The 27823-nt window shown below is 37.3% G+C and overlaps 1 protein-coding gene across 4 annotated transcripts; it reads right to left on the bottom strand.

The window, feature by feature from the left end:
• Positions 1-27677, bottom strand: GNPDA2 (glucosamine-6-phosphate deaminase 2). Of its 4 annotated transcripts, none has more exons than XM_066280350.1 (8): positions 27549-27677; positions 24056-24217; positions 20459-20560; positions 19215-19397; positions 12135-12319; positions 10625-10799; positions 4700-4858; positions 1-1331 (listed from the first exon to the last, which is right to left on the bottom strand). In XM_066280350.1, exons 2-8 carry the CDS (start codon positions 24177-24179, stop codon positions 1270-1272), a joined length of 990 nt encoding a protein of 329 aa, XP_066136447.1. In that variant the 5' UTR covers positions 24180-24217; positions 27549-27677; the 3' UTR covers positions 1-1269. The 4 variants fall into 4 exon arrangements, with proteins under 4 accessions (XP_066136447.1, XP_066136449.1, XP_066136448.1 ...); XM_066280352.1 differs by having other exon boundaries at positions 27537-27674; XM_066280351.1 differs by lacking the exon at positions 4700-4858 and having other exon boundaries at positions 5-1331.
• Positions 27678-27823: the final 146 nt, after the last annotated feature.

Here is a 27823-nt window from a genome sequence, read left to right as displayed (position 1 = left end):
TTATAACACTTAAGACTATTACAGCTTCATTATCTGGAATTAAAGCAGCATGTTTTAACAGTTTTGTTTTTATTTAATTTATAATTTACTATTTAAGTATTTTAAGGAACTTAAATGTAAATACATTTCAGTCACAAAGGCGATTAAGCAGGATATATAAGTAATGCTTCTTTTACTAGATGGGCTTATAACATGTAAAATATTGAAAGGAAAAGGGGGTATTTTTTATTCTCCAAGGAGCAAGACTAAACAATTATATGTAGATCATTGTCTTTTAACAAATCTCCCAATTGCATGATGGCAGTAAACAAAGTTAAATGCAGGGTCAACTGCCTCTCTTAATTTTTGGAATCAGATGCATGCATTCAGTTTCACTTCTGGAAATAAAATTTAGATAACTTTCATTTGTTTATTATAAGCTTTATTGGAGTTAAAGATAGAAAACAATATACTTTCATTTGCAGTTTAATGATACAAGTTCTTAATGGCAATCTACAATAGTTTATAATAACTTTTTATATACTTTATTATATTATCCTTTTAGACATATATAAGGAATAAATCATTTAGTAAGTTTAACAATAATCAGAAAACTTTCTCTAAAATAATTTTGTTAAGTGTGTCACTAGGTATAAAGCTCATAATTGCCAAAATACTTATTAAAGCACGAATCCAAGTTAGTAAATAAAAACAAGAGCACATTTGTAAAAAGTGCATAAAAATCATGCCCTTGTATACATACTTTACAGAAAGACTTATATGTACTTTTAGGCACTGTCACCTATTTGGATTTTCTGTACCTACAATCTATAGCAGGACTTTTGGTGTTCAGGAAAATGACTAAGGCAACCACGTGCAGGAAGCTTGTGTGATGCACAGAAAATACCAAGATCGCATTTCAAAAGTAAAGGTTTGCAATGATAATTGTGTCTTCATGTGATTAAAAAAATGAAAAATTAACAATGCCACTGGAGTGATATGAATGTACTTGATGTACAGAATATTTTTTAAAATGATTTTTAAAAATTTTAGAAAGTGGTATGGCTTCTGTACTTTAAAATAAATAGCTGATTATGAGAGCCAACTACTTCTCCTAAACTCTAATATAAAATGGACACATTCTAAATATGGAATGTTTAACATATAGATATTAGACTTTAAAAATGACAGCCTTCAAAAATCCCCCATGGTTTATCATACTACATAGCTGCAGATTCATCTAGTATAAAGTGTTCTGTTGTTTCAAGCAGAATTTTGCTCCAATCTCCTTCAGTTTCCTTCTTTCATACTGTATAGTGGATCCACAAGTTTATTGTGCACATGCATTAAACCTTAAAGAAAAAAAGCACAGTTCTAGTTGTATTTTAAATTTTGAACTTTATCTCATTACTTTAGAAAATGACAGATTTTGTAAGATGAAATTAGTATAAAGGTTCCTGATATAAAATAGTTGTTTATTTTAAAAATGCAAATAGACATTTCCAAATGTTTATTTTTGACTACCTAATGAATAAATTTAGTTATTTATGAATCTGTAGATCTAGAATGTATACAGGATATTTGGGAGTAACCAGAAGTCAGAGCAGTTCCTATCTTCAGAGTTTCAATATGACAAAATTTTAATTATGAACAGATTTTAATGCTGACTTAGTTAATATGTTTTAATTACATGTCAGTCATTTCCTCTACTAAACTCCAATGAAGGGCTCAGAACTATTATGCTAAAATAGCCTCGTAGGACATATGGTCCCATCTAAAACATCCATAGAGATACTGGTTTCCACCAGAAGGTCCTTGAGAAATTTGGCCTTATCAAAAATGTCCATGCTTTGAGAACACCCCTCAGTTCAAATAGCCCATAACTTGTATACCAGTGGTTTTACCGAATTAATATGTAAAAAATACTATCAAGGACCTTTTGGCATGGTCTAAATGTCTCCAAGGATGTCTTAGGATCAAATGTCTGCTAATCCTAGGATAGTTTAGATCTCCAATAGATTATAGTATCCATTCATCTGGCAAATTATACTGTTCACAAAAATTAGGGATATTTCAAAATGAATATGAAGCGATAAAATATCCCCTAATTTTTGTGAGCAGTGTATTTTTCACTGTATTGACGTATATGTTTACAATAGGGGTTGATTATAAGCCATACCAAGGGGGATTTACTAAAAACAATCCATAAATTTAAATATTAATTTCTAACTAGATTTAAATTTCATTTTATAATGGGTATGCTTGTAAAATGTTCTTATTAAAGCTTCTTGGAAAATATTTTCCAGTTACTAATGTCTTAATACATACATACTGTATTTTTCTGGAGGAAACGAAATGATTATCCCAGTAATGAGCTACAGATTTTATATTTTGAAAGTTAAAGGGGTTACATTTTCCAAATTAAGAACAAAGAGGCTGAGGAAAGGGATACACAGTGTAATTTTCTCAGGAAATGAGATTATTGGATTGGGGAGACCGGGTACTTGGTTAGTAAGTAGATGGCAAACTGCAAAAAGCACTTTAAAGTCTAAACTGAGGAAGACCTGCTTTAATAAGCAAAGACAGGAACATGCAAAGAGCACTGAAGTGTTCATGTAGTAGAAGAAACAAAAATGAAGGAGAGAAGGAGAAAATCCATTAGTGCATCTGGAAATGAGATAAGGCTAACTGCTCAACAGCCCACTTCATGGTCTAATTGGCAACTTAAATAGAACAAGGTCCAGACCCATTCTATTCCCTTCCACATCATTTTGAAAATCTTGGTGTATGGTATAACACTTACTGAGCTTCTAAAGCTGGACAACTAAAATCCACTGAATTTTTTCTTTTTTTTTTAATATGTTTTTTTTTTTTTTAATTTTTTATTTATTCATTTTAGAAAGGAGGGGGGGGGGAGAGAGAGAGAGACAGAGAGAGAAGGGGGGAGGAGCTGGAAGCATCAACTCCCATATGTGCCTTGACCAAGCAAGCCCAGGGTTTCGAACCGGCGACCTCAGCATTTCCAAGTCGACGCTTTATCCACTGCGCCACCACAGGTCAGGCCGAATTTTTTCTTTTTTAATTCAGCAGCAAGACCAGTTGGCTCTACATATGCTCCCTGACTTACATGGAGTCAATGCTCAGTCAACTCATAAGTTGAAAATGTACTTAATACTACACTGTAAAGTATGGATTGTTTACCCTCTGATCACATACATGGCTGACTGGGCTGCCCTGCTTCACATGAGTATTTTACTGCATGTCGGGAGCCCATGACAAGATCAAAATTCAGGCCCTGGCCGGTTGATTCAGTGGTAGAGCGTCGGCCTGGTGTGCAGGAGTCCCGGGTTCAATTCCCAGCCAGGGCACACAGGAGAGGCGCCCATCTGCTTCTCCACCCCTCCCCCTCTCCTCCTTCTCTGTCTCTTCCCCTCCCGCAGGCTCCATTGGAGCAAGGTTGGCCCGGGCTCTGAGGATAGCTCTGTGGCCTCTGCCTCGGGCGCTAGAATGGTTCTGGTTGCAACAGAGCAATGCCCCAGATGGGCAGAGCATTGCCCCCTAGTGGGAGTGCCTGGTGGATCCTGGTCGGGCGCATGTGGGAGTCTGTCAGTTTCTACTGCATGCATATCACTTTGCAGCTTTCTAAAGTCGAAGTGAGGGACTGTCAGTACTTCCAAAGTAATCCCAGTTAGCCCCAGTTCATCTGCCCACTCCACCCTAGTTGAAGCCAATCTTCAAATCAAATTAATTATTTCCAGTTCCCTACTTTCATTCATTTCCCCCATCCCATAATACAATTTCTGGACAACAGGTAACTTAGTCTTTATAAAACAAACTGGATTATACCATTTCCCTATTTAAAATTATCAGTTGCTCTGGTCTCTTAGAAAATAATTTAGATTTTCTTCTTTTGTTTTTGTTTATTCTTCTGATCTCATGTCCTCTCGCTTTCCCATTACGCTGTCCTCAACCCGAAGTCTATTGCTGTGGCCCCAGAAAAGCTGAGCTTGGCTCCAGTGCAGGATCTTTACACTTGCTGCTTGACTCAGCTTGGCATGTTCTTCTCCCTGAGCAAAACATGACTGTCTTCTTTCTGCTGATTAGGTCTCAGCCCAAATGTCACCCTAAAATATTTGTGCCACTTTCTTAAAAGTAATTTTCATTTTTAGAAAATAGCATCTCCAACAAGAAACTTCTATTCACAGCTTTAAGTCCCAAGTTCATAAAGGTTATGGCATGCAGTGGAACCTCATTAAATATTTACTTTAAAAAGTCTGTGAAGCCTGGACTGTGGTGGCACAGTGGATAGAATGTTGACCTGGAACGCTGAGGTCACTGGTTCAAAGCCCTGGGCTTGCCTGGTCAAGGCACATACAAGCAGTCAGGGAACAGCTAGAGTGAAGCAGCTATAAGATGATACGTCTCGTTCCCCTGTCCTCTTTCTCCTTTCTCCGTGAAATCAATAAATCTTTAGAAAAAAATTTCAGTCTGAAGATTTAGTGAGATGGTACATCCACTAGTTTTTTAAATTTAAAATTAATGTAGCACATACTGGACATTGATGGAAAGGAGGCAGTAGGAGGGGAAGGAGACAGATTCTGTCGTCCATGATCCTTAAATTGGGACAGAAAGGACCACGGGCACTGGCAGGATGCCTAGACTTTAAAGGAAAGGCTGCTCGAGGATTAGATAGGTTTAAAATGTGGAAGTAGGGCCTTACCGGGCGGTGGCGCAGTGGATAGAGCGTCGGACTGGGATGCAGAAGACACAGGTTCAAGACCACAAGGTCGCCAGCTTGAGCGCGGGCTCATCTGGTTTGAGCAAAGCTCACCAGCTTGGACCCAAGGTCGCTGGCTTGAGCAAGGGGTCACTCGGGCGACTGAAGGCCGTGGTCAAGGCACATATGAGAAAGCAATCAATGAACAACTAAGGTATCGCAAAAAACTGATGATTGATGCTTCTCATCTCTCTCCGTTCCTGTCTGTCCCTATCTATCCCTCTCTCTGACTCTCTGTAAAAGAAAAAAAGAAAAGTAGGGGCTGTGGAGGGACAAATGTTAACCCTTCCATGCAGTGGGAGGGAAAGAGGGTCAGAGGTTCAAGTGAGCAATGAGAAAAGTTTGAAAACTACAAAACTTGGAGCAGCAGCGAGCCCAGGAAATAACAGCTTTTGTGCAAGTTCCAAACAAAGCACAAAGGCACTTGAGATGGGTTCAGCCTCTGCCTCAGGTACATGGCAGCCATTTAGCTATCCGGCCTTATTTACAAAATGGAGCAGTCAGCTCAGAAATTCAAAACAGAAAGCAGTGCATGCAACATACTACATTCAAGTCTTATAATGTTGGTTTAACATGTCTTAAATATCTCTAATACTTAAATGTTTCTATAGTATTAGTTCCTATAAAGTTGTACACCACCCAATTGCTTACTAAGTGCTTTGAAGACAAGAAGCCTGTGATAAAAATCCATGAATATGTGGAAAAAACCAATGACTTCTCACTCATTATACTGTTTTATGCAAAGCTATCCCTGAGGCTGGATTTGAAATACAGTGACCTATTGTTCGATATATATAACTGTTTTCTTCAGGGTTAATAAAACTCCCATCCCATATCATTTTGGTGTTATAAGGCTGTTCATTTTACACCCTTATAAGGAAAAGATTACTTCTTGGATATTCAAATGCAAGAGTTCTGAGAGAACCCAGAACAGGAGTAATCACAAGCATTCTTTCAGTGAACATCCTCTGTGTTCTTCATGAGGCCTAGTGTTAAATTAAACTAGTCCTTTTGCCCATGGTCTACATTCTAATATGAGGATTTTTAAAGTTAAAAAAAGCAACGAGGTACCATTGTTAAACACTTCATATTTAAATATAAGAGTTAAACTTAGAATGCAGGAAAAAGTAGTCAATACTGCACCACCTCTGACCTGTAGACTGATGACAGAAGCTGTCCACCTGACAGAAATCAAGTACAGCATCAACTCCTAACTTGGCTCCTAAGCTATAATAGAGCTAGGAAAGGTTTAAGGAGTCCTCAGATCTCCCGCATTAATATATACAATTATATGCATACACATATATATGTGCAGTCTTCTGAGGACAGTCCCTTTCACCAGATTTTCAAAATGACCCCCCCAAAAAAGGCAAAGAGCCAATGACAAGTCAGCCCTGGTTTGTCTTTTTGCTCTTCATCTACACATTCCCTTCGTTTTTAAAGGATACTCTAGCCCCATTTTATCAAATACACATTATATGTTCTCTGCCCTGTTACCAGGACATTTTCTACTATATTAGCTCATCCTTACATGTGAGCTACCTTTCTTCCAGGGTTCTCAATACCATCAGCTCAGTTCAAGTTTTCTTCAAACACTATAACTCTCTCCCTCCTACAGTATCCTTTGGACTTCATAGTATGAATTACATAATAAAGCACTTAAACTGATAGGGTCTCACAGTCACGTGTTCATCTCTACTTGTCCGACCACCACACTGACCACGTGCCTCCAGGGTTCTAGGCACATTTCTAGATGCTGAAATAATGTAGTGAACAGAAGTCCCTACCTTTGTGGAGCTTTTATTTCAATGTAACATTACATTTTATTTTCTCAAATCACTTAATGAGCCAACTTTTTATGAAGAATGCCAACTACTTTAAGGCAAGGATACTTCTTACACTATTGATTAACCCTGTGTTAGACAATGTCCTGGACGGTGGGTTACCATATTTCTTGGCTGATGACACTAACTGAAAAATATAATTTATCAAAAATATATGCATTAAAAGAATGTTTTATAGTGCAAAGGGAATATCTGCTAGTGAAAAACATTACCTGATCCCTCTAGATAGAACCAATCCTACTGAAAACAAGCTTTAACTGAAATGAACCCATTTTCATAACCAGGATATCAAGAGCAGTAGAGTGGAGACTGGAGAGACAGTAAGTAAAGAGGGTACAACAAACACTGGTGATTTCAGCCACGTGGGTCAGCAGATGTTTTGTCTTCTAGAAGATCATTCTAACTTGATACAATTCATCTATCATTTTTTACAGATTTGATTATGGAAAAGAATACATCAGAGCTTTAAAACATCAGGATGAACATTAAAAATTCAATTCCTTTTTTTTAAACTATACATTGGCTATAACTTTTATACAAAAGATAAGGCTGCTTCCCAACTAGGAATTTTTAAAAATACTGATTTTTGGATAATTCAAGAATTTACTATGACAAGGTAAAAATCGTTACCTTTCTACACAAGAATTTGATAAAAAAATAATTGCTACTTAAATTATAAACAAATAAGTAAATTATTATAATGAGTATTAATAAAATAGTATAAACTGGCCCTGGCCGGTTGGCTCAGTGGTAGAGCGTCGGCCAGGCGTGCAGGAGTCCCGGGTTCAATTCCCGGCCAGGGCACACAGGAGAGGCGCCCATCTGCTTCTCCACCCTTCCCCCTCTCCTTCCTCTCTGTCTCTCTCTTTCCCTCCCGCAGCCAAGGCTCCAGTGGAGCAAAGTTTGCCCGGGCGCTGAGGATGGCTCTGTGACCTCTGCTTCAGGCGCTAGAATGGCTCTGACTGTGGCAAAGCGACGCCCCAGAAGGGCAGAGCATCGCCCCCTGGTGGGCATGCCGGGTGGATCCCGGTTGGGCGCATGTGGGAGTGTGTCTGACTGCCTCCCTGTTTCCAACTTGGAAAAATACAAAAAAGAAAAATAATAATAATATAAACTGACATGTTGCCAGAAGAAGAAAAGTTAAAGATCATATACATTAAATGCCAATTTTATGGTTTTGGCTTAATGTGAACTCACTCAACTTCTGTGAAGATATTGGAGTAGGGTCTAAAAAGGATGAAATACAAAATGTTCACCGTGATGATGTTCTTAAAAATATATTCTCAAGTGCATAAACAGAAGTTTTATTTTAAAGCAAAAACATTTAGTATTAAACTGTTTTCCTTGGATATAATTTTATCTTTCAAAAGGTATATGTTAAAATAAACTCTCATATATTGATGATTCTTACTGTTTTAAATGTAGTTAATCTACATTTTCTTTAGCAGTTAAATAATGAAAACCCTTAAAGATACCGGTTCTACTTTTTAGCAATGGCAGAAGAAAGGGTAGTTATGTGATATGAACAGTAGGATTCATATCCTCCAGTACATATTAAAGTGATACAATAATTGAGTGAGAATAAGCAAATCCAAACTTTTCTAACATGTCTAAGTTCATGAATATTAATTTTCTACCTGATATCAAAATATCTTATTGTAAGATAAGGTCCATCTATAGCTCAGAACAATATCTCAATTCTATTTTTCTCTGTATTGAAGGAGGCATCCTGACAGAAGCTGACATCCTGAACCTCTTCAGAAATACATACAATTCCAAGGGGAAAATATGGTGTCCTCAAAAAGGCAATGCATACATTCTCTCACGAATAGTTTTATACTTCAAAATGTTTCAGAAAACTTGAAGCTGGATAGATGAACAAAACTAAATACATATAACCATCTACTGCTCTTCTGTAACATATGTCTATACTTTTCTGGAAGCAATATAATCAAGATCATTCCACAGCCAGAGTTTACACTTCTATTAAGACACTGTAACAGTGGACAAAAGCCCAGACTCCAGATAAGCCTGATTTCACTTACACAGCTCACCCACATAAAAACTGTGTGACTTGGGGGAAGTGAATTAACGAGTATCCACTTCATGGAATTTTGAGAAATAAGTCATTGTAATGAGTTTAGAATAGCACTGGTCACAAAGATACTGGCTATTACTATTAAATATTTTACTAAATATTTACTTCACTTAAATGTAAACATTTTTTGATAAAAATCAATTTGACAACATCAGACAAGTACTGGGGTTTATTTGGGAATTGCTGGTGCTAAACAAAATGGCAATGTTAAGTGAATCTCCTTAAAACTGTCATTAAAATCTGGATAATAGGATTCTTTCTATCAGCGTTTCATGGAACCTAACATGTGATGAAATCTGAAGAATTGCATGGAACTATATGGGTAAAACTCCACCTAAGAGTTCTTATTCACATCTCATCACAGATAGTCTCTGCTTTTATCTGTGAAATTGCTAAGAAGCTAACAAATTTTCAGTTTATTTGACATATTTGTGGCTTGGTAAAAAACTGATAATTTATCTGATAAAAACATGGTAAATGACTGGAAAAGATCTAAGAGTTTAAAACTAAGCAAATGTTTAAGTAAATAATGATATGTCTACATGACTATTATATAGTTATTAAAAATACTTTTGAGAATATTAAACAAGGAAACTCTCACAACAGATAAGTGCAAATACAAAACTATACACATGATCAAAATTTTGTTTTAAAAATTAGACTATTTTAACTGTTTGCCAAACTTCCATTTGTGTATCACCTTTCAGATTTCTGCCATATCTCCACATTTACATGAAATACAAATTACTGGTTTCCTTTAAATTGATTTATAATTTTTACATTTATGTATTATATAAATACTTCATAAATATGAAATGCTGAAAACTGTTAGACACACCATTAATTTATGTGGCATTAAGAAAAAAATACTGCACACCAACTTTAAGCACATCCCAATTTTAGACAAGATACAAGTGAAAAAAATGTGTTTAAGAGGCAATAAAATATAGTAACTTCTTTAACTTTGATATCCATGAAATATAGGTTTAATTGGTTCCATATAATTTTTCTGTACCAGAATAAAATTCAAAATTTATATTCACATACTAATTATTTTAGGCATTATTCACCTATATGACCAGTTACATAATATTTTCATATCAGTTATATAAATATAGGTAGATGCTTTATAAAGAATACTTATTTATACATACATATATATATACATATATATATCATATATGTGTGTGTGTGTGTGTGTATGGAGTTGACTTAAGTAAGGAATGACATCTAAATGAGTATATTCAAAATTGTCCTTGAAAATCTCTTCAGTTACCCAATACATCAAGTATATGTGGTTTTATATATATAAACTCGTACAATAAGGTTTAAGGATAACTGAACTAGGCTGCAGGAAGAAGAGGAAGATACACATGAAGAAGTCTGGGCAATCTAACTCCTGCTTACTTTTAGGATTTATACCATACTCTTCTTGACACTTAACATAAGTTTAAGATATAGGGATAATTTGTTTGAAATCATAAAAAGTAAATGAGGTAATAGGCAAACCCATCTATCTTATCTGCTGATTCAATTCTAAACATAGCTTGGGGAGGGAGGTGGGACAGATAAACAAAAAATCAGAAAGGACGTATACATTTCTTTTGGGTTATTTAACCTTGTGTATTCAATATGGAAGTAAAAATTTTATTAGAGTTTGGATTTCAAGAAAAATCTTACTGAAAATATAAAGATATTCTCTTCATGAAAAAAAGAAAAAGAAACCATCTTAAAGCTACACTATGAGTTAAGATATTCCTTGAATACTGTTTCTATTCCTTGAAAGAACTGGCTACTGGGTCAGCACAATGCCAGTTTTTAATAGGCCACAGTGCAGGGTGTAACTATACAATCATATTAAATTTTTCTGTTTGTTATCTACAATGGAACATTCTCACATTCTGCTTCTGAAACATCAATGCTCACCTTTAAAGTATTTCACAGTTTTAACTCTTAATTCTAAGGTAGCATCTTCATCACACACAAAAATAGTTCGGGGGTGCTGCTGGAAAGCTGACACAGTCCACATGTGGTTGACCCCTTCTTCTATCGCCTTGTAGAGAGCAAATGCCTTGTGTGCACCTGTTATGAGGATCATTACCTGAAAATCAGACATTACTTGTTAGTTCTTAAAACATGCCAAATGATGGAGAAGCTCTATTTTTTTTAAAAATTACTTTCATTCTTCTGAGGCTAAAATAAAAATAAACAGCTTGATATTTCTTCATAATGCAAGGTATTTATTTTTATTCTTTAAGGTAACAAACAAGCCATGATTTAGGATGGGTGTGCAATTATCCTTGGAAAAAATGATTTAGACTTGAATTAAGGTGATTGCAATGAAGTGCTAATTCCTTATTTGTCTTCAAATTATCTGTTAAATTGTTGAGATTTGGTGACTGATTAGATGTGGTGGAGAAGCTGAGAATGGGGCACATGTCTTAAGCTCAGATAATTTTGTTGGAAAAATTGACCAAAAGAAAGAAATAAAAAAAGGACAGTGAGTAATTCTGTTCATTCAAGAATCAGCATGAGTTGTATTATAACTTAAATCTTGTTAAAGTGTAAGACATATCATATTTGTATAACTTTCAGTTTCATGTTTCAGAAATAAGATCACTCTATCTAAATCTGTTTTTCAATTTATTTACAAAATAAATTTTTTCTTTGAAAGATTTTTCATATGCTGATGAGTTTTCTATCAAAAACTACATTCTGAATACTAGTTCTATTTGTAAGTTCCAATCTAGATATATTTACGTCAAGGTTAGTTACTATTCATCAGTGCCTTGACTGTACTCTTTCCTCTAAGACTTTCCCATCCAGCTGCCAGACAGGAATGGAGTTTAGGGTTTTAATATAATTTAACCACTTATACTCATGAGCTGACTATAATTTGTTTTGCTTATTCTCAAAGAAGGAAATGACAGTCCAAGCAGAAGTTTAAAAATTCGATAGGGTCTACTGTTCAGAGCTCTTGCCTTTTTAAATATACCAAATTTAGAACAGATCCAGTCCTAGGTGAATTCTCTTTCTGCTGGGACCAACCGGGCCATCCTCCTACAGTCAGGGAGCACACTACACTACACTATCCTGAGCCTCCAAAAGCAGCTGAGTGTTAATTAGCACTGCATCTTGGTTCCAATAGTTCTTTCACTTAAAAACAGACCCTATATGATCAGGGGGATTTTAGGACCTCAAACTGTAAGGTCGGAATAAGCAAGTTAAGGAGTAAACCAAAAGAGTGCCTAACTCTTAGTTTACAGCTCCAAAAGATTTAATTTAGTTGAATTATAAACATAGCAGTGAGATTGACAAAAGTTGCTGAAAGTTAGATAACAAAATGTAAATGGGATGCAACCAAAATATCATTTGTCAACAAATTCCTCCAGTATCTATTGATATCAAAGGAAAAATGTTAACATTTAATTCTTACTTCTCTAGCATCCATCACTGTCCCCACACCAACTGTTAGAGCCATAGTTGGCACTTTTGATAAATCTCCATCAAAATATTTAGCATTTGCCAAAATGGTGTCCATTGCTAGAGTCTTTAATCTTGTCCTTGATACTAAACTGGATCCTGGCTCATTGAAAGCGATATGACCATCTGGACCAATTCCTTTCAAAAGAAAACACACACACACACATACACAAATATAGATAAGTAAATATGGCTCAAAGTTCAACATGTTTTTAAGAGCAAAGAAACAGTTATAATCACACTTACCTTATTTTTTTGACAGCTGAATTTCTAATGCTGTATTAAAATATTTGTTCCTGTATTTGATTCAACAAGTACTTCAATGTTTTTCATATGCTTAGCATTGAGCTAGCATGATTCCAATAGCAGTAAAATTAAGTATCTCCTTATGTCACAATAGCTCCTTATGTTACATTTATAAAGCATTTTCATATATATCATCTCAAGAACAGATATTTTCAACAATCTTGTGAGATAGATTAGGCATATCTGTCACCCCCCCCCACCTTATTCTAAGCTCAAAAGGAAACTCTCATGCTGATGGATTTTATATAACTGTTCAAGGTAACAATTTTGTAACTACTAAGATAGACTCATCAAAATTATCTGATACCTACCCAGTGGCCTTTATACTTTGGCTTCAACTTGCATGGTTCTAGTCTAGATGGGACAGTTAACTCCTCCTCCTCCCTGCAGTACAGTTTCCTCACTTACAATGTCTACACTGAATAAGACATCTAGCACTGTAGTTTTTCTGCAAACATTTTGTTACTATAACCTCTTGTAAGAAAACATCTAATCTTACTGCAATCTAGTATACATACACACCCATATACACATAAATATAATTAAAATAAAAACTGCATGAAACAATATCCTTACTAGGAACCATACAAGCTACTTTGGATTACATTTCATTTCATTACAAAACATATCAAAGGGAAATACTGGATGTGACTATGTTGATTTCATGACTTCAAGTGGTGACAATCACAATTTCAAAATACTGCCTCAAGGAGATCTGCCAGCTCTAATGTTCTAGGACTTCCTCTAAAATTTAGTTAAAAATGATATTTCTTACTTGAAAAAATTTGAAGGTATATCTTTTTATAAAATCAAGAATCTTTCTGTGGCATAAATCAAGTTTCATTTACATGTATCCAACTAGTCAGATTTTTGGCAATCAAAAAGTAAACCCACCAGTTCTCTTAGTCAAAATATCTGTTACATTTATAATATGCATATTTTCTTTAATCATTATATATATATAATGTTACTGACTCTTTTTTTTTTTTTTTGTATTTTTCTGAAGCTGGAAACAGGGAGAGACAGTCAGACAGACTCCCGCATGCGCCCGACCGGGATCCACCTGGCACGCCCACCAGGGGGCGATGCTCTGCCCCTCCAGGGCATGGCTCTGTTGCGAACAGAGCCACTCTAGCGCCTGGGGCAGAGGCCAAGGAGCCATCCGCAGCGCCCGGGCCATCTTTACTCCAATGGAGCCTCGGCTGCGGGAGGGGAAGAGAGAGACAGAGAGGAAGGAGAGGGGAAGGGGTGGAGAAGCAGATGGGCGCTTCTCCTGTGTGCCCTGGCCAGGAATCGAACCTGGGACTTCTGCATGCCAGGCCGATGCTCTACCACTGAGCCAACCGGCCAGGGCCTTAATGTTACTGACTCTTAATACACAATTCTGACAAATTTTTTCCAGGTTACGACAAGGTAAAATATGACAAAAAGTAACCTGGTTTTGAAGGAAGAAAAAAAATCTTAGAAAACATATACTACTACCAAAGCACAACAATCTAGGAATTTTTAATATGAGGACATAAAGCCAGAGCTACATGTGGCTAATATGTGTTGTTTATTTCTACCTTTCTTTTTTTTTTTTTTTTTTTTGCATTTTTCTGAAGCTGGAAACAGGGAGAGACAGTCAGACAGACTCCCGCATGCGCCAGACAGGATCAACCCGGCACGCCCACCATGGGGCGATGCTCTGCCCATCCTGGGAGTCGCCATGTTGCGACCAGAGCCACTCTAGCGCCTGGGGCAGAGGCCACAGAGCCATCCCCAGCGCCCGGGCCATCTTTGCTCCAATGGAGCCTTGGCTGCGGGTGGGGAAGAGAGAGACAGAGAGGAAGGCGTGGCGGAGGGGTGGAGAAGCAAATGGGTGCTTCTCCTATGTGCCCTGGCCGGGAATCGAACCCGGGTCCTCCGCATGCTAGGCCGACGCTCTACCGCTGAGCCAACCGGCCAGGGCCTATTTCTACTATTAAGTATGTATTTCCTTGTAAATACAAATTTTAAATGATAGATATGCACTTCTCTTTAGATTTGTAAAACTGTCTGTTTCACCTCTTAGACACACGTCTGCCATATCTTTATATTTCTCTGGTATGAGTAAAGGCAAAAGGATGGGACCAGGTAAATAAAAGTTCCGGGAAAAACAGGAAGTTCTCCAAGATCAACCCTAGTGGGCCCACTGATCTGAGTCATACAAAAGTGTACAGTGAAACTGAAAAGACCAGCAGTGGTTCATGATGGAGACGGGTAAATATATTCCTTTACTGATCATGAGCAAATATCAGAAACTGACCTTCCTGATATAAAATTATATTTTTAAATGTTTATATAATGCTCTACAAAGTTTTATAAAACTTTCTTAAAAGTAATTATGAAATCTAAAATCCATGGCTAAGTCTAATTCAGTATTTAAGTCAAAACTAAGACATCTGAACCTTTATAAGGCATCTCTAAAATATCAGAGTCGGGATTGTACAGACTGGGGCTAAAGGAGATTTACGGTTATACATACAGAAAATAATACAATCATTAAAAAACAGTAATGCCAGAATAAACTGTTTTGTGTCCTCACAACTATAAACCTACTTTTGCCCCAGCCTGTATGTCTTTCCTGTGTTCCTATAGTTCTGTAGGGTAGATTGTAAACTTCATGAGAAAAAACCCTGAGCTTCTTCATTACTCTAAATGAACAGCATATGACACACAGGAGACACTCATTAAATACTGGCTGATGACTGGTGGCAACTTTTTGATATGCTCACAGTTTCTCTCTGTGGCTTCTACCCTGGCTTTGCTCCCCTCACAACAGGGGCTAAAACAATCATAATACCCTGTGGCTCTTAGGCAGAACGCCTGTGGTCAAGTGATAAAGTGTGGTCCCAAGCTGAAACAATTAGAATTTCCGTCCAGAAATTCTGAAACTTGACCAAGGCTACAATAAGAAAAAAGGCATCCAGACCTGAGGCATTTGACAACAGCACTGCAGGAAAGGGTTGATGTGATCCTGCTCTGAAGACCAGAGGCTCCCGGTTTTTCCAAAGGCCTGGTTTTATCCAACGTCTTCTATCAGCTCTGTGAATTTACCTAGAGCCATTCCAAATCACTTTCCGTCTCTTTAGTAGATTGTTGTTACTTGCAAACCAAATTCTCTAACCGTATTTAACGGAAAATGTTACAGTTTTCTCCACTGTCTTATCTTTTTTGTTTTAAAAACAAATTATCTTAAGAAAACGTTAAAGTTAATAATGCCTTTAGAGTGTATTAATAAAATTCCATGTTTGTTACTTTATTGCTGCAGTGGGTCAGGGACAGTTTATTCTTTCTCTCAACAGTTTTGTCAGCAGAGGAAGAAGAACTTTCCAGAGTACCCTTCCTGCTCTTTCTCCTCAGGGAAGGGACTCTGCTGTACCCCACAAGTGAGCAGTGTGGGTTCAAATTCGGAAACCTCCCAGTTTGGCCTCAAGCACACCTGTAATCTCTAATTCAACTTTACCTTTAATAAAGCTGATATTTTGATCCCATTTGGCTCAGTTCTTAGTGTTTTTATTAACCAAACCCTGGAACAAAAGAAGGGTAAGTGGTAAGACCCAGATACTAAGCCTCATCTTGAAAATCCAACAATAACAAGATCAACAAGGCAAAGAATCAAATGAGATTCTTTTGTAAGTACACATCCAATAATAGGGTATTCCAAAGAGGAAAAAGCTCAAAAACTGTCAGACCCTGGACCATCACATGACTACAGTGACGATGTTAATGCAAGAGGCAAGGAAATCCTCTTAAATTTTTTTGTAGGAGAACAACAAAAGAAATAAGTAAATAAATTGTTGGGGGGTTTTTTTTGGAGAGAACTACAGAAAGTTTAAGACAAAAATTGGTTAAAAAAACAAAGTAAATTACTTTTTGTTAGTAAAAGTGAGTGATAACTATAATTTATGCTTCATTTGTTTCAAAGGAGCAGTAACGTGGCTTATAGTAAGGAAATGTACCAAAAAACTTTAGCTAAAAGGAAACAAGAAGTGACTTAAAGCTATGGGGAAAGAAGAAAGCTCTATCTCTGATAAGAAAGATTTGGCCTTAAATATTATGTTAAGCTACAGATGCTTTCGGAAAGTAGACAAAAGGACAAACGAGTTAAAGAGTTATCTGTTTTTTTCCCAGTAAATACCATTTTCTGGCATTGAATCCCTCAGGGATCTGCCACATGGTTCTTGCTGTAAAGTCAATAAATTAATAGGAAAAAATTCCTCAATGAAGAAGTAAAAAGAAGTCCTGGCCAGATAGCTCAGTTGATTAGAGAGCATCGTCCCAAGTCACAGAGGCTGCTGGTTCGATACCCGGTCAGGGCACATTTGGGAACAGCTCGATGTTCCTGTCTCTCTCTTTCTCCCTTGCTCTCACTAACATCAAAGTATAAAATTTTTTTAAAAAGACAAAAAAAGTTGAGAAAATATATTTTTTTAAATGACATTTTTCTTGTACCATTTTAAATAATGAATCTATTAAATATATGCCTTTTTGTGTAACCGTAAATGAGTGACAATTCCTTGCTATAACTAAGATAAATAATTTAGGTATATTATATTACAGTAATTCTACAAGATTTTGATATAAAGTTTAGAAAATCTAAAGAACAGATGCAGTCCTTAAATGTTCTCAAAAATGCATTACCTTAGTTATAGTTAATACTGGCGTGCAAACAGGAACTGACAAAAGTGGAGCATGAATGTTTTCCAGGAAGTCTGCAGTACTATTAGCAAATTTTATTTAAAACACATAGAACTTTTGATACTGGCAGGTGCAAATTATCTCAGAATTGAGCCATATGGACAAAATTGAAGTGTAAATGTTTTCCAGGAAAATCGATGTAATAGTAGCAAATTTTATTTAAAACATAGATGATGTTTCTATTTTGTAAAGCAAAATGGTCTAACTTGGATTCTTGTTCAAATAAAAACTGTTCCATCTACACAAGAAAGTAATTGATAGTGATTCTATGAGACAGATAAAAGTTTCCTTAAAGAAAAAATTTCAATCTTGCTATATACCTTTATAGGTTAATTCAATTAAAAAAAAAAAAAACTAACTAAACACTGAAAAGCAGGAAATTTAGTGAATTATTTCAGCATCTACAATTCAGAAAGAGAAAACTGAATTAACACTTAGTGGAGTTCCAACCACTGTGCAAGGCATTTTATACATGTTTTTAACATAATTAACTCTCACAAATTATGGAATGGTTAACATTAATTATGCTTTACAAATGACTTCATTATACTGGACCTCAATTTAATTCCCAAGGTCATACAGATAATAAGTGGCCAAAACAGGATGAAAACTTATATGACTGTAAAACTCAATTTTCCCCAAGAGCAATACATACCAAATGCCTCAACCATATATCGTCACCTCAACAATAAATTATCTTCATATAGCTCTATTGAAGATCGAATTCATGTAATTTTCAGCAATCTTCTAATAAATTAATTATAAGATACATAGAGAGAACTTAATGCTAACTTAGAGCTTTAGTATGGTTAGTTGAATACTAAAAAATCTGCCCCAAAACTTTTTTAGTTGTAGTGTAGTTGATGTTATTCTGATGTTACCATATTATTTTGATGGTAATGAATTAGCTGTCTCATATGCTTTGATGACAGAAAATTATGTTGTCTCTACACTGGAAGAAACTCTTCCACCTATTTTCAATGATAATTATGTACACACAAAAACACGCACACATAAATTTCAAGTGGAACCTAGTCAAATCAACATTTAATCGCATTGGAATTTATTAAGATAATTATATTGCTTAATTCATATTAACTAAGGCTTAATGATAAATAAAACGTTATATCATTCTTAACTGATTTTTTAGTGAGAGAAAAAAAATTTAAGTGACCTGTAGAGAAATGCTAATATCCACTTGTTCTACATGCAAGCTTTTAGAGATTTAACCCTGCAATTCCACAGGAAAGCTTGGCTGGAGTTAAAAAACTAAGATAAGAATATCACTTAGAAAAAGAAACATCACTTGTTTTGCAAGATGAACCATTCAGTTCTAAAGAAGTAATTAGAAGACTTTGGCAAGGATTGGAACCTATTTCTTAAAACATACTTTAAACAATTCCAATTTGCAAGCTTCAGATAATAGTTTTATGAAAATAAAGTAAAACAGAAATCAGATAAATGTGCATTGTAGACAGTGACAAGTGTTCTTTACACTAAACAATGGTACAATTTTTTTTTTTTTAATTCATGGCACCAGCCCTGGCCGGTTGGCTCAACGGTAGAGCGTCGGCCTAGCGTGCGGAGGACCCGGGTTCGATTCCCGGCCAGGGCACACAGGAGAAGCGCCCATTTGCTTCTCCACCCCACCCCCCTCCTTCCTCTCTGTCTCTCTCTTCCCCTCCCGCAGCCAAGGCTCCATTGGAGCAAAAATGGCCCGGGCGTTGGGGTTGGCTCTGTGGCCTCTGCCTCAGGCGCTAGAGTGGCTCTGGTCGCAACATGGCGACGCCCCGGAGGGGCAGAGCATCGCCCCCTGGTGGGCAGAGCGTCGCCCCATGGTGGGCGTGCCGGATGGATCCCGGTCGGGCGCATGCGGGAGTCTGTCTGACTGTCTTTCCCTGTTTCCAGCTTCAGAAAAATGCAAAAAAAAAAAAAAAAAAAAAAAAAAAAATTCATGGCACCTAATACAAATATTAACAAAGAATTAATGAAATGTTTTACATACCTCCAACAAAAAGATCAATTCCTCCAGCTTCTTTTATTTTCTTTTCAAATGCATCACATTCTGCTTGCAAATCTGCAGCATTCCCATCAAGGATATGAGCATTATTAGGATCTATATCAATATGCTTAAAAAAGTTATTCCACATATAAGAATGGTAGCTTTCAGGATGATTTCTGGGAAGTCCTAAACATACAGTTAATAAATAAAAACAATTATTTTCAAAAATAAATTTAAAATTTGCTTCTCTGATCAAGCTCTAAATGCTATTTAAAATACATAACATTTCTTTACCATATTCAATTTAAAAGCATTTTTATGTGGAATATATGCCAGGCATTATTTTAGCCACTGTACAAGTACGTATTAACTCAATTAATCTGTATATCCATGGAAATAGTATCACTCCCATTTTACAGATGAACAGAAGCACAAAACGTTAAATAACTTTCTGAAAGTCACATTGCTCACAGAAGGCTGGAATTCAAAAACAGAAGTCTAGTTCATATGCATTTAGTTTATACTCGATTTCTCAAACATGCAAAGTTTTATGCATTGGAACTGATTTATATGTTAAGGTCAACATAAATTAACTATTCAACTGAAGTGTTGGTCCATGTTCCTTCTTCAGTTTTCCTACACGCCTGCAAAGTCTGTTGAATCACAGCAGTTCTTGGGCTACCATTTAGGCTACCATTCAAACTGCTCTATATATTACACTCATGTTAACACAGTTTATATGCATCAGAGATCTGTCTAGTTAAGCAAGTTAATCAATAAATCATAAAAGCTTCACCGCTACAAATATAAAATCTTTATTTTTATATACATATTATATACATATATTATATACATATATACTAATTACTTTTATATACATATTACTTTATTCCCCACAACAAGATTTGTTTTTTAACTTTGCCTTAATGAAAAATAAAAGAGAATAAGAAATATGAACAAATTAGACCAAAGTTACAAGACTGGTAAACTGCAGGGCCCAAGATGAATACAGATCTTCCGATTTCTAGTTCCATATTCCTTCCACAATATCGTACTGTTATCACAAAAATATAGATTTCTTTTTATAATACACTCCCCACCTCTTCACAAGGCTATGTATTATACTCTAGAAATATATTCATATTATATTTAAAACTTCAAATAATATATTAAACATTAAAATATATTCATTTTATTTAAAATATATATAACACAGCCAAATAATATATTCAAATAATATACCTTACCTACATATTCATCCATGTTAAAGGTTTTCACATATTTAAAAGAAAGGTCTCCATTCTTGTGATATTCTATTAGTTTTTTATAGCATCCTAATGGTGTACTCCCTAAAAATAGGTAAAAAATACATTTTTAAAACATAACTTAAAAATTGAATTTAAAAGTTCACATTAATTTATCCTATATTTCTAATTTATTAGGCAAATAATTATTCATTTAAATATGTATTTAAACAATAAATGTATGTTGGATTAGTTTCTTTTCAAGGTACTGAATTTTAGTAAATGTTGGAAATCTGTCAATAGAAAATACAGTTCAGAAAATTATTATTGAATTGTTAGGTATTTGGAATTAATGTTGTACATTCCAAGATTAAAAACACTTAGCACATCTGAATTAAAAGAAAACATCTACCTTTCAGGAAAAAAATTTGGAGGATTTGTAACATAAATGACAAAAAAAATGGATCAAGTGTTGACCGTGTATTGAAATAAAAAGGATAACCGAAGCTAAGTTTACACACTGCCCCTACTTTTAAAATGGACTTTGAAACTGGCAAGATTGAGTAAGGAACCTTAGCCTTTAAGTTTTTAACTAGAGCTCCTTTTTTTTTATTTGTTATTGTGTGTTAACTTGAGCACGTATCAGCTAAAGTGACTTCTAGGAAACAGAACCTTGGCTTTGAGTACTCCATCTGAGTTCCTGGTTTTATAATTCTAGGAAATGGGAACTTGGCTTCGGGCATTTCATCTGAATTCATGATTTTGTTGTGAGTAGAAAAAACAACATGCGGGAGTCTGTCTGACTGTCTCTCCCCGTTTCCAGTTTCAGAAAAATACAAAAAAAAAAAAAAAAAAGAAGAAAAAACACTACCTCTCATTTGAGATGACAGTCACGAAAGTGGCTATAAATAATGAATATCATATAGACAGATTCAGAGAACAGAAGACTAACAGATTTCCTTAAAGTTAAGAATACATACTGATTTAAAATGCAACTAATAATTTAAAATTTATGTGGGCAAATATTACAGTTCCTACTCAGAGTACTACAGCGCACTGACATGAACCTGGCTCAGAGATAGATAAATCTGCTTTTCCTTCTTCCTTCTAAAGGCGTAAATATTTTGTGTCTATCTTTCAGTGTCAAGGGCACAGTTATAGAAATCCCTCCTTAATTTAAAGATAAATAAATAAAAAGAAGCTGTTACAATGGTGATAACAAGAAACATGCATTTTCTACTTTTTAATCAAAGTGGCTGAGGAAGTAACTCAATGAAAGATATGGTACAGGGTGTATTGATTAAAGAAAATTCATTTCAGTATTTGCTTTGCAATAGTAATTTACTACTGTAACATTTAGCAAGTGCTTACTATAATTCTGATAAAACAAAGAATTAAGATGGTTTCCATCTGAGAACTCAAAAGATGGAATTGGCAAGTACAAAATAACTATAACACAAGGGAAAATAGTAGGCACAACCTATTAGAAGTCTGGAGAACTGAGTGAATTCAAGAAAACTACAGTCTTGCTTGTTGGAGGAGGGATCAAAAAAGATGGCACTTCAACTGAGTCTTAAGTGGAATTGCAACAGTCAAAGATGGGGTAAGTTGGTGACGGTAGACAAAAGCTGAGGGAAGAGGTTCAGGAGTAACATTTGACGCCTACCGTGTGTTGGATTCAATGCTTGAATTGTCATACAGTAAGCTCATGTAAATCTCACAACCTTGGGAAATTGGCAGTATCTTTCCCATTAAGAAGGTGAAAGACTTGGGTCAAAAAGGTTAAGACATTTGCCAAATATCACATGGCAGTAAAGCAGAGACTCAGGAGATTTTTTGGTTCCGGAGCTCATATAAGTTTCATTACATAACATGCTGGCAGCATGAGTGAGAGTAAAGCCAGCAAGTTCAGGACTCTTCTTTAAATTAAAAGCAGGCTAATCTACCTGTAATGATTCCGTGTAGGGGAATGGTGGGAATAAGTCAGGGAAGTAGGTAAGGCCAACAGCATTCAGGCCCTTAAATGTCAAGCTTATTAAAGTCACTTCAATACATACATACTAAGAAGCTATATACCTCAGATATTGTGCTTGGTTGAAGGATAATTACTATAAAGCATATTACGTGCAATTACAGAAACAAATATTGAAATTTCAAAAGTATGGGGGTGGGCAGACAGGATTAACACTGTCAGTGGTCAATGAAGGAGAAAAGCAGGAACACCAACAAAGGTTTTCCAGGGATACACCCTTAGCAGATATATTACTAGGTAGTTATACTATCCAAAATAAATCAAAAGTTGTATATCTAGATACACAAAAACATGGTTAGCACTGTCGACATTTCTGACTTCGAAACCTTTCTGCCCTTATAGTCAAATTATTGTTTACTTCTATAGTATAATGGAAACAGTGATTGGTTTAGCTAGCCTGAGTGTAGCCCAGGTTCACAGTGTGCACACTGACGCAAGGGCCGTGGGTCAGCTACTGGTGCTCACGCGTCAGAACTGCGGCTGCTGAGGAGGCCCAGCACTGGTGTGGACAATTGTGGGAAGTCCCTCTTTGCCCCTCTCATCAAGATCTACTGCCCTGGGCCAAACAACAAAAAGTAAGAAAACCAGACAAAAAAGTCAACTTGGCAAACTGAAGAGTACCTTTCATGGAAATTATGCAAGTGCAAAAAACTATCATGATGCGTACCTTTTCTATAGCTGGCAGGGGAGGGGGAGGGGCAGAAGGAGAAATACTGTTTAAACAAAACCCACTTATGGGAACTTTATGTAGTATTTACAACATACAAGGGACTTGCACTTTTATTTGAGCCTCAAAACAGATTGTAAGCTGTTATTATCCTTAGGCTTCTAAAAGGTAAGGAAACCGAGGCTTAGGGATACAGAACAAATGCCTTGCAGGAATCAAGAAAGTAGCAGCTCCGATTCCAGGTGCAATACTCTTTCCTGTGGATGGCTACAATATCAAAAAAAGTGCTACAGTATCAATAACCCTATTTAGTTATTTTTTAAGAAAAAATTTAACAGACTTAAATCCAATAAAATATGTAATGAATGCTTATATTTTTCTGTCATGAAAACACACCAATCTAAAATGTTTCACTTATGATACTTCTATAATAGAAAGAAAATAAACACAGAAATAGCAAATGGCAAATACAATAATGCGAGGCAGCTAAGTAAAATTAAGGGGCAACAGCACATACTCTAGGTACCACTTGATGGTTAATAAGAAAGCTAATACTAATATACTACAAATTATATGAGTAGTGAAAGCAAGATTCTTAAAAACAAGCAAAACACTATAAGAAAATATATTTAAAAAAATACCATGACCATTATTTAAGTTAGGATATATATTTTGTATTTTGGAGGGGTAGGTGAAATATAATTTAAACGAAGAAAATATGAACAAAATATAGATAATAGATGATAGATAGATAGACAGATTTATTTCTGGCTCTATATACTAATATGCGCAATCAGCGATGTAGCAAGAAATAACAAGGAAACATATTTTACTAAAGGAAACCCTCAATCCCATAACCAAAGTATCTAAAATGGAGAGGTGGCGGGGAATGGCATATTACCTGTTGGTAAGCCCAGTGTAAAATATCTGTCCTGTCCAGGTTTGAACTGAATGATGCGGTTACAGATGTATTTGGCTGCCCACTCACTAGCCAAGTCATAGTTATCAAGAATTACAAGCCTCATTATGGTGACGCACAGCTTCCAGGGCAAGAAGTTCAAACCTGAGAAAATTCCATCATAGAACATTTTAAGTAACTTATAGACACTTATGTAGAAGCGCAACACTGATAAATTCAAAAAAGACATTACTTAAGAAAGATATGTATGTATACAAATATAATCTGTACTTTGAAAATAGTAATAATAGCTGTTTTCCTTTAGAAGAGGCCTTGGTTTCCATGCAGTGGACTAGATCATTTAAGTACATATATTTTAATCCTTACAACAATCTGCTAAAGTAATATAAAGCCCAGTCTTAGATGAGGACAGAGAGTCACACTATTTAAGGTGACACAGGTACTAAGTGACAAAGCCAGAATTTGTATCAAGGCAAATTCACTATAAAGACACCACATTGCAGTCACTATCTCTACAAGGATACTGTGTAAATCAATATAAAACGAACCTAAAGGCAGACAAAGCAGTACTCATTTCTTGGTTGCAAGTTAAAGATAGTAACGATTAACTCAGCAACTTTTGGATTATTTACTAAAATTCAGAATTCTCCCTATAAATAATGTAAAAACTAAACCTCTCTTTATTTTTATTTATTTATTTATTTTTTTAATTTTTCTGAAGCTGGAAACAGGGAGAGGCAGTCAGACAGACTCCCGCATGCTCCCGACCGGGATCCATCCGGCACGCCCACCAGGGGGCGATGATCTGCCCATCCTGGGCGTCGCCATGTTGGGACCAGAGCCACTCTAGCGCCTGAGGCAGAGGCCACAGAGCCATCCCCAGCGCCTGGGCCATCTTTTGCTCCAATGGAGCCTTGGCTGCGGGAGGGGAAGAGAGAGACAGAGAGGAAAGCGCGGCAGAGGGGTGGAGAAGCAAATGGGCGCTTCTCCTGTGTGCCCTGGCCGGGAATCGAACCCGGGTCCTCCGCACGCTAGGCCGACGCTCTACCGCTGAGCCAACCGGCCAGGGCAACCTCTCTTTATTAAACAATGTTGTTATAAAACAATACCTGCACTTTAAAAAAATTTCAATCAATATTGAAAGATACAAAAACTTCTTTAAAAAATCAACCCAAATCCTACCACTCATAAATAATTCTAATATCATTAGGTATACATCATTCCAGATATCTATCTAGCTTATGCAAACATATAAGTAATACATATAAAAATAACTTTTAATAATGGGATCATACTAGACATGATATAATTTTGAGTATTTAAGTATACTTTTATTTGAGACAATTTTTCATGTTTAATTAAATTTATTGGGATGGCATTGCTTAATAAAATGATATAGGTTTTGACATACTATTTTTAATAAAAAGACAACTTTTTTCCTATATTCAACATAAAAGAAAGAAAAAAGTGAACTAAAGAAACTGCTGATTTTTGAAGAAAAATTTCTTCGCATAAAGCAATTTCAGTTCCTAAAAGAGTACCCTAAAGTTAAAAAAAATATTATACAAATATTGAGAGCACAGTAATTTTAAAACTATATGATTCCATTTTAGACAATGTAGATTAACCTACTGTCATAAAAGAGAAAACTGCATTCTTACACTTTCTTACATCCCCATTTCTGCAAAATGTATTATTTTTGTACTGTTAGAATTAATAACATTTATACTTGAACCTTAATCTCTAGATTTATTTCTTATATTTTCATAATTCCCAGATTTTAATTTACCTCTATATTTAAAAGGATGTCACCCAACAAATTCTTTTATTTTATTTTTTATATTTCTAATTAAAAATTTATTGAATTTATTGGGGTGACAGTGCTTAATAAACTTATATAGGTTTCAGGTGCACAATTCTACAACACATCATGCGTATATTGCATCACGTGTTCACCACCCCAAGTCAATTCTCCCACCATCACGATCTATCCCCCCTCTTCCCGCCTCCACCTCCCCACCCCCTTTCCCTCCTGCAATCCCCACACTGTTATGTCTATGAGATTGTTTTCTTTGCTTAGTCCTTTCAACATCTTCACCCAGCACTCAACCCCCATCCCCTCTGACAGCTGTCAGTCTAGAAAATGCTTCAGCAGCAGTCCTGAAATTTGTACCCCCACACTTTTCATAGAGTAACAAAGTCAAATTCTTTAAATTAACCAGAATAAGTCTCATTACAATGAATATATGGAACCTAAATGATGTCCTCAGGAATATAACACTTTAGAATTCTGACAAAACAACAAAAATTATCACCAACAACTTGAATTCTGGCACAGTAACAAGTATAAATAGCATTTGCTTGTTAAAACTTTGGGATTCCCAAGCCCCTCTCGGTGGCCATAGCATTTCTGAAATGGGGTCCAGGGAATCTGCACTCCTGCAAATATCACAGGTGATTCTTACTATCGGGTTAAATTTAGAAAGAACACCATACAAGATGATTGCACTGGAAAGGGGTTCAAGTCAGTCTCTCAGATCAAGTATAGGCAAGTTTCGTCTGTTTGCTTTTTAAACTCTGGAGAACTCAGAGTTCAGTCCTAAAAGTCCCAGATGAATCACCTCACCGGGAATAAAGCAGATCGTTTTTTGCCACACTTATATGCAGATTAAAAGATGTGTTTTTGCCAATCCTCAGAGATCCTAACTCCCATGGCCCTGGGCAATTCTCCGGCATCACAGGCAGGGAGCCCCGCCCTCCCTGCTCCTGCTCGGTGCTGATTCACGTTGGATGAGCACCGCTCGGCGCGCGGCTGCTGAACACAGATGTCAGAACTCCGAGCCGGACGGGCACCTCTGGGGAGTCAGTCTACCAGCTTCCAGCCTCCAGAATCCCCGCTGGGCTCTGCTCCGCCCCACACTCCGCCGGACCTGGGCGGGGGCCCGCCGCCCAGCCCGGGAGAGGAAGGGGGCGTGCGGGGCAGGGGCTCGGAGCCCGCCCAGGGTCACCGCCGCCCCGCCCGGGAGAGGAAGGGGGCGTGCGGGGTAGGGTCTCGGAGCCCGCCCAGGGTCACCGCCGCCCCGCCCGGGAGAGGAAGGGGGCGTGCGGGGCAGGGTCTCGGACCCCGCTCAGGGTCACCGCCGCCGGGGAGGCTCTCCGCCTCAGAGGCTGGGGCGGCGGGGCCCAGGCAGCCGGGAGCCGCGGCTCGGAGCACGCGAGGATGACTGACGGATTCTAAACAAGTGTCTGCAGAGCCGCCGGAGAGGAGGAGCCGGGGAGCCCCCTGCCGGAGGCCCGACCGGGTCGGTGCCCGTCGCGCTCGCCCACCCCGCCCGAGGCTCCCGGGACCCCGACCCGCCCCGGGCTCCGCGCCCCGGTCCCCGCACAAAGCCCACCCCAGGCGGCACTGACCGGCCGGGCCCCCTGCCCGACGCCCCCTCCTGACCCATTCCCCTGGACTCACCCGCTGACCCACCTGCTCTCCCCACGCCGGCACGGCCCGAACAGCCAATACCTAGCAACCCACGAGCGACCCCGGACAACGGGTGGAGCGCGAAGCCCAAAGACCCGGATGCAAAACGGGGCGCCGAAGGGACGGCGGCGAGGCGCGCGGTGGCGCGCATGCGCGTGCAGCGGACTCTAGAGGATGAGCCGCGGCGAAGTCTGTCAGCTCCGCGCTGCGGGGGCCTTTCCTACCTGCGGGTCTCCAGTCCCTGGGCGCCCCATGCCGCTACCCATCCCCCAGCCTCT

Source organism: Saccopteryx bilineata, chromosome 5 (assembly GCF_036850765.1).
Source record: "Saccopteryx bilineata isolate mSacBil1 chromosome 5, mSacBil1_pri_phased_curated, whole genome shotgun sequence".
Lineage (NCBI taxonomy): Eukaryota > Metazoa > Chordata > Mammalia > Chiroptera > Emballonuridae > Saccopteryx > Saccopteryx bilineata.
The sequence above is the reverse complement of the archived record's forward strand: the minus strand, read 5'-3'. Positions and strand labels throughout refer to the sequence as shown.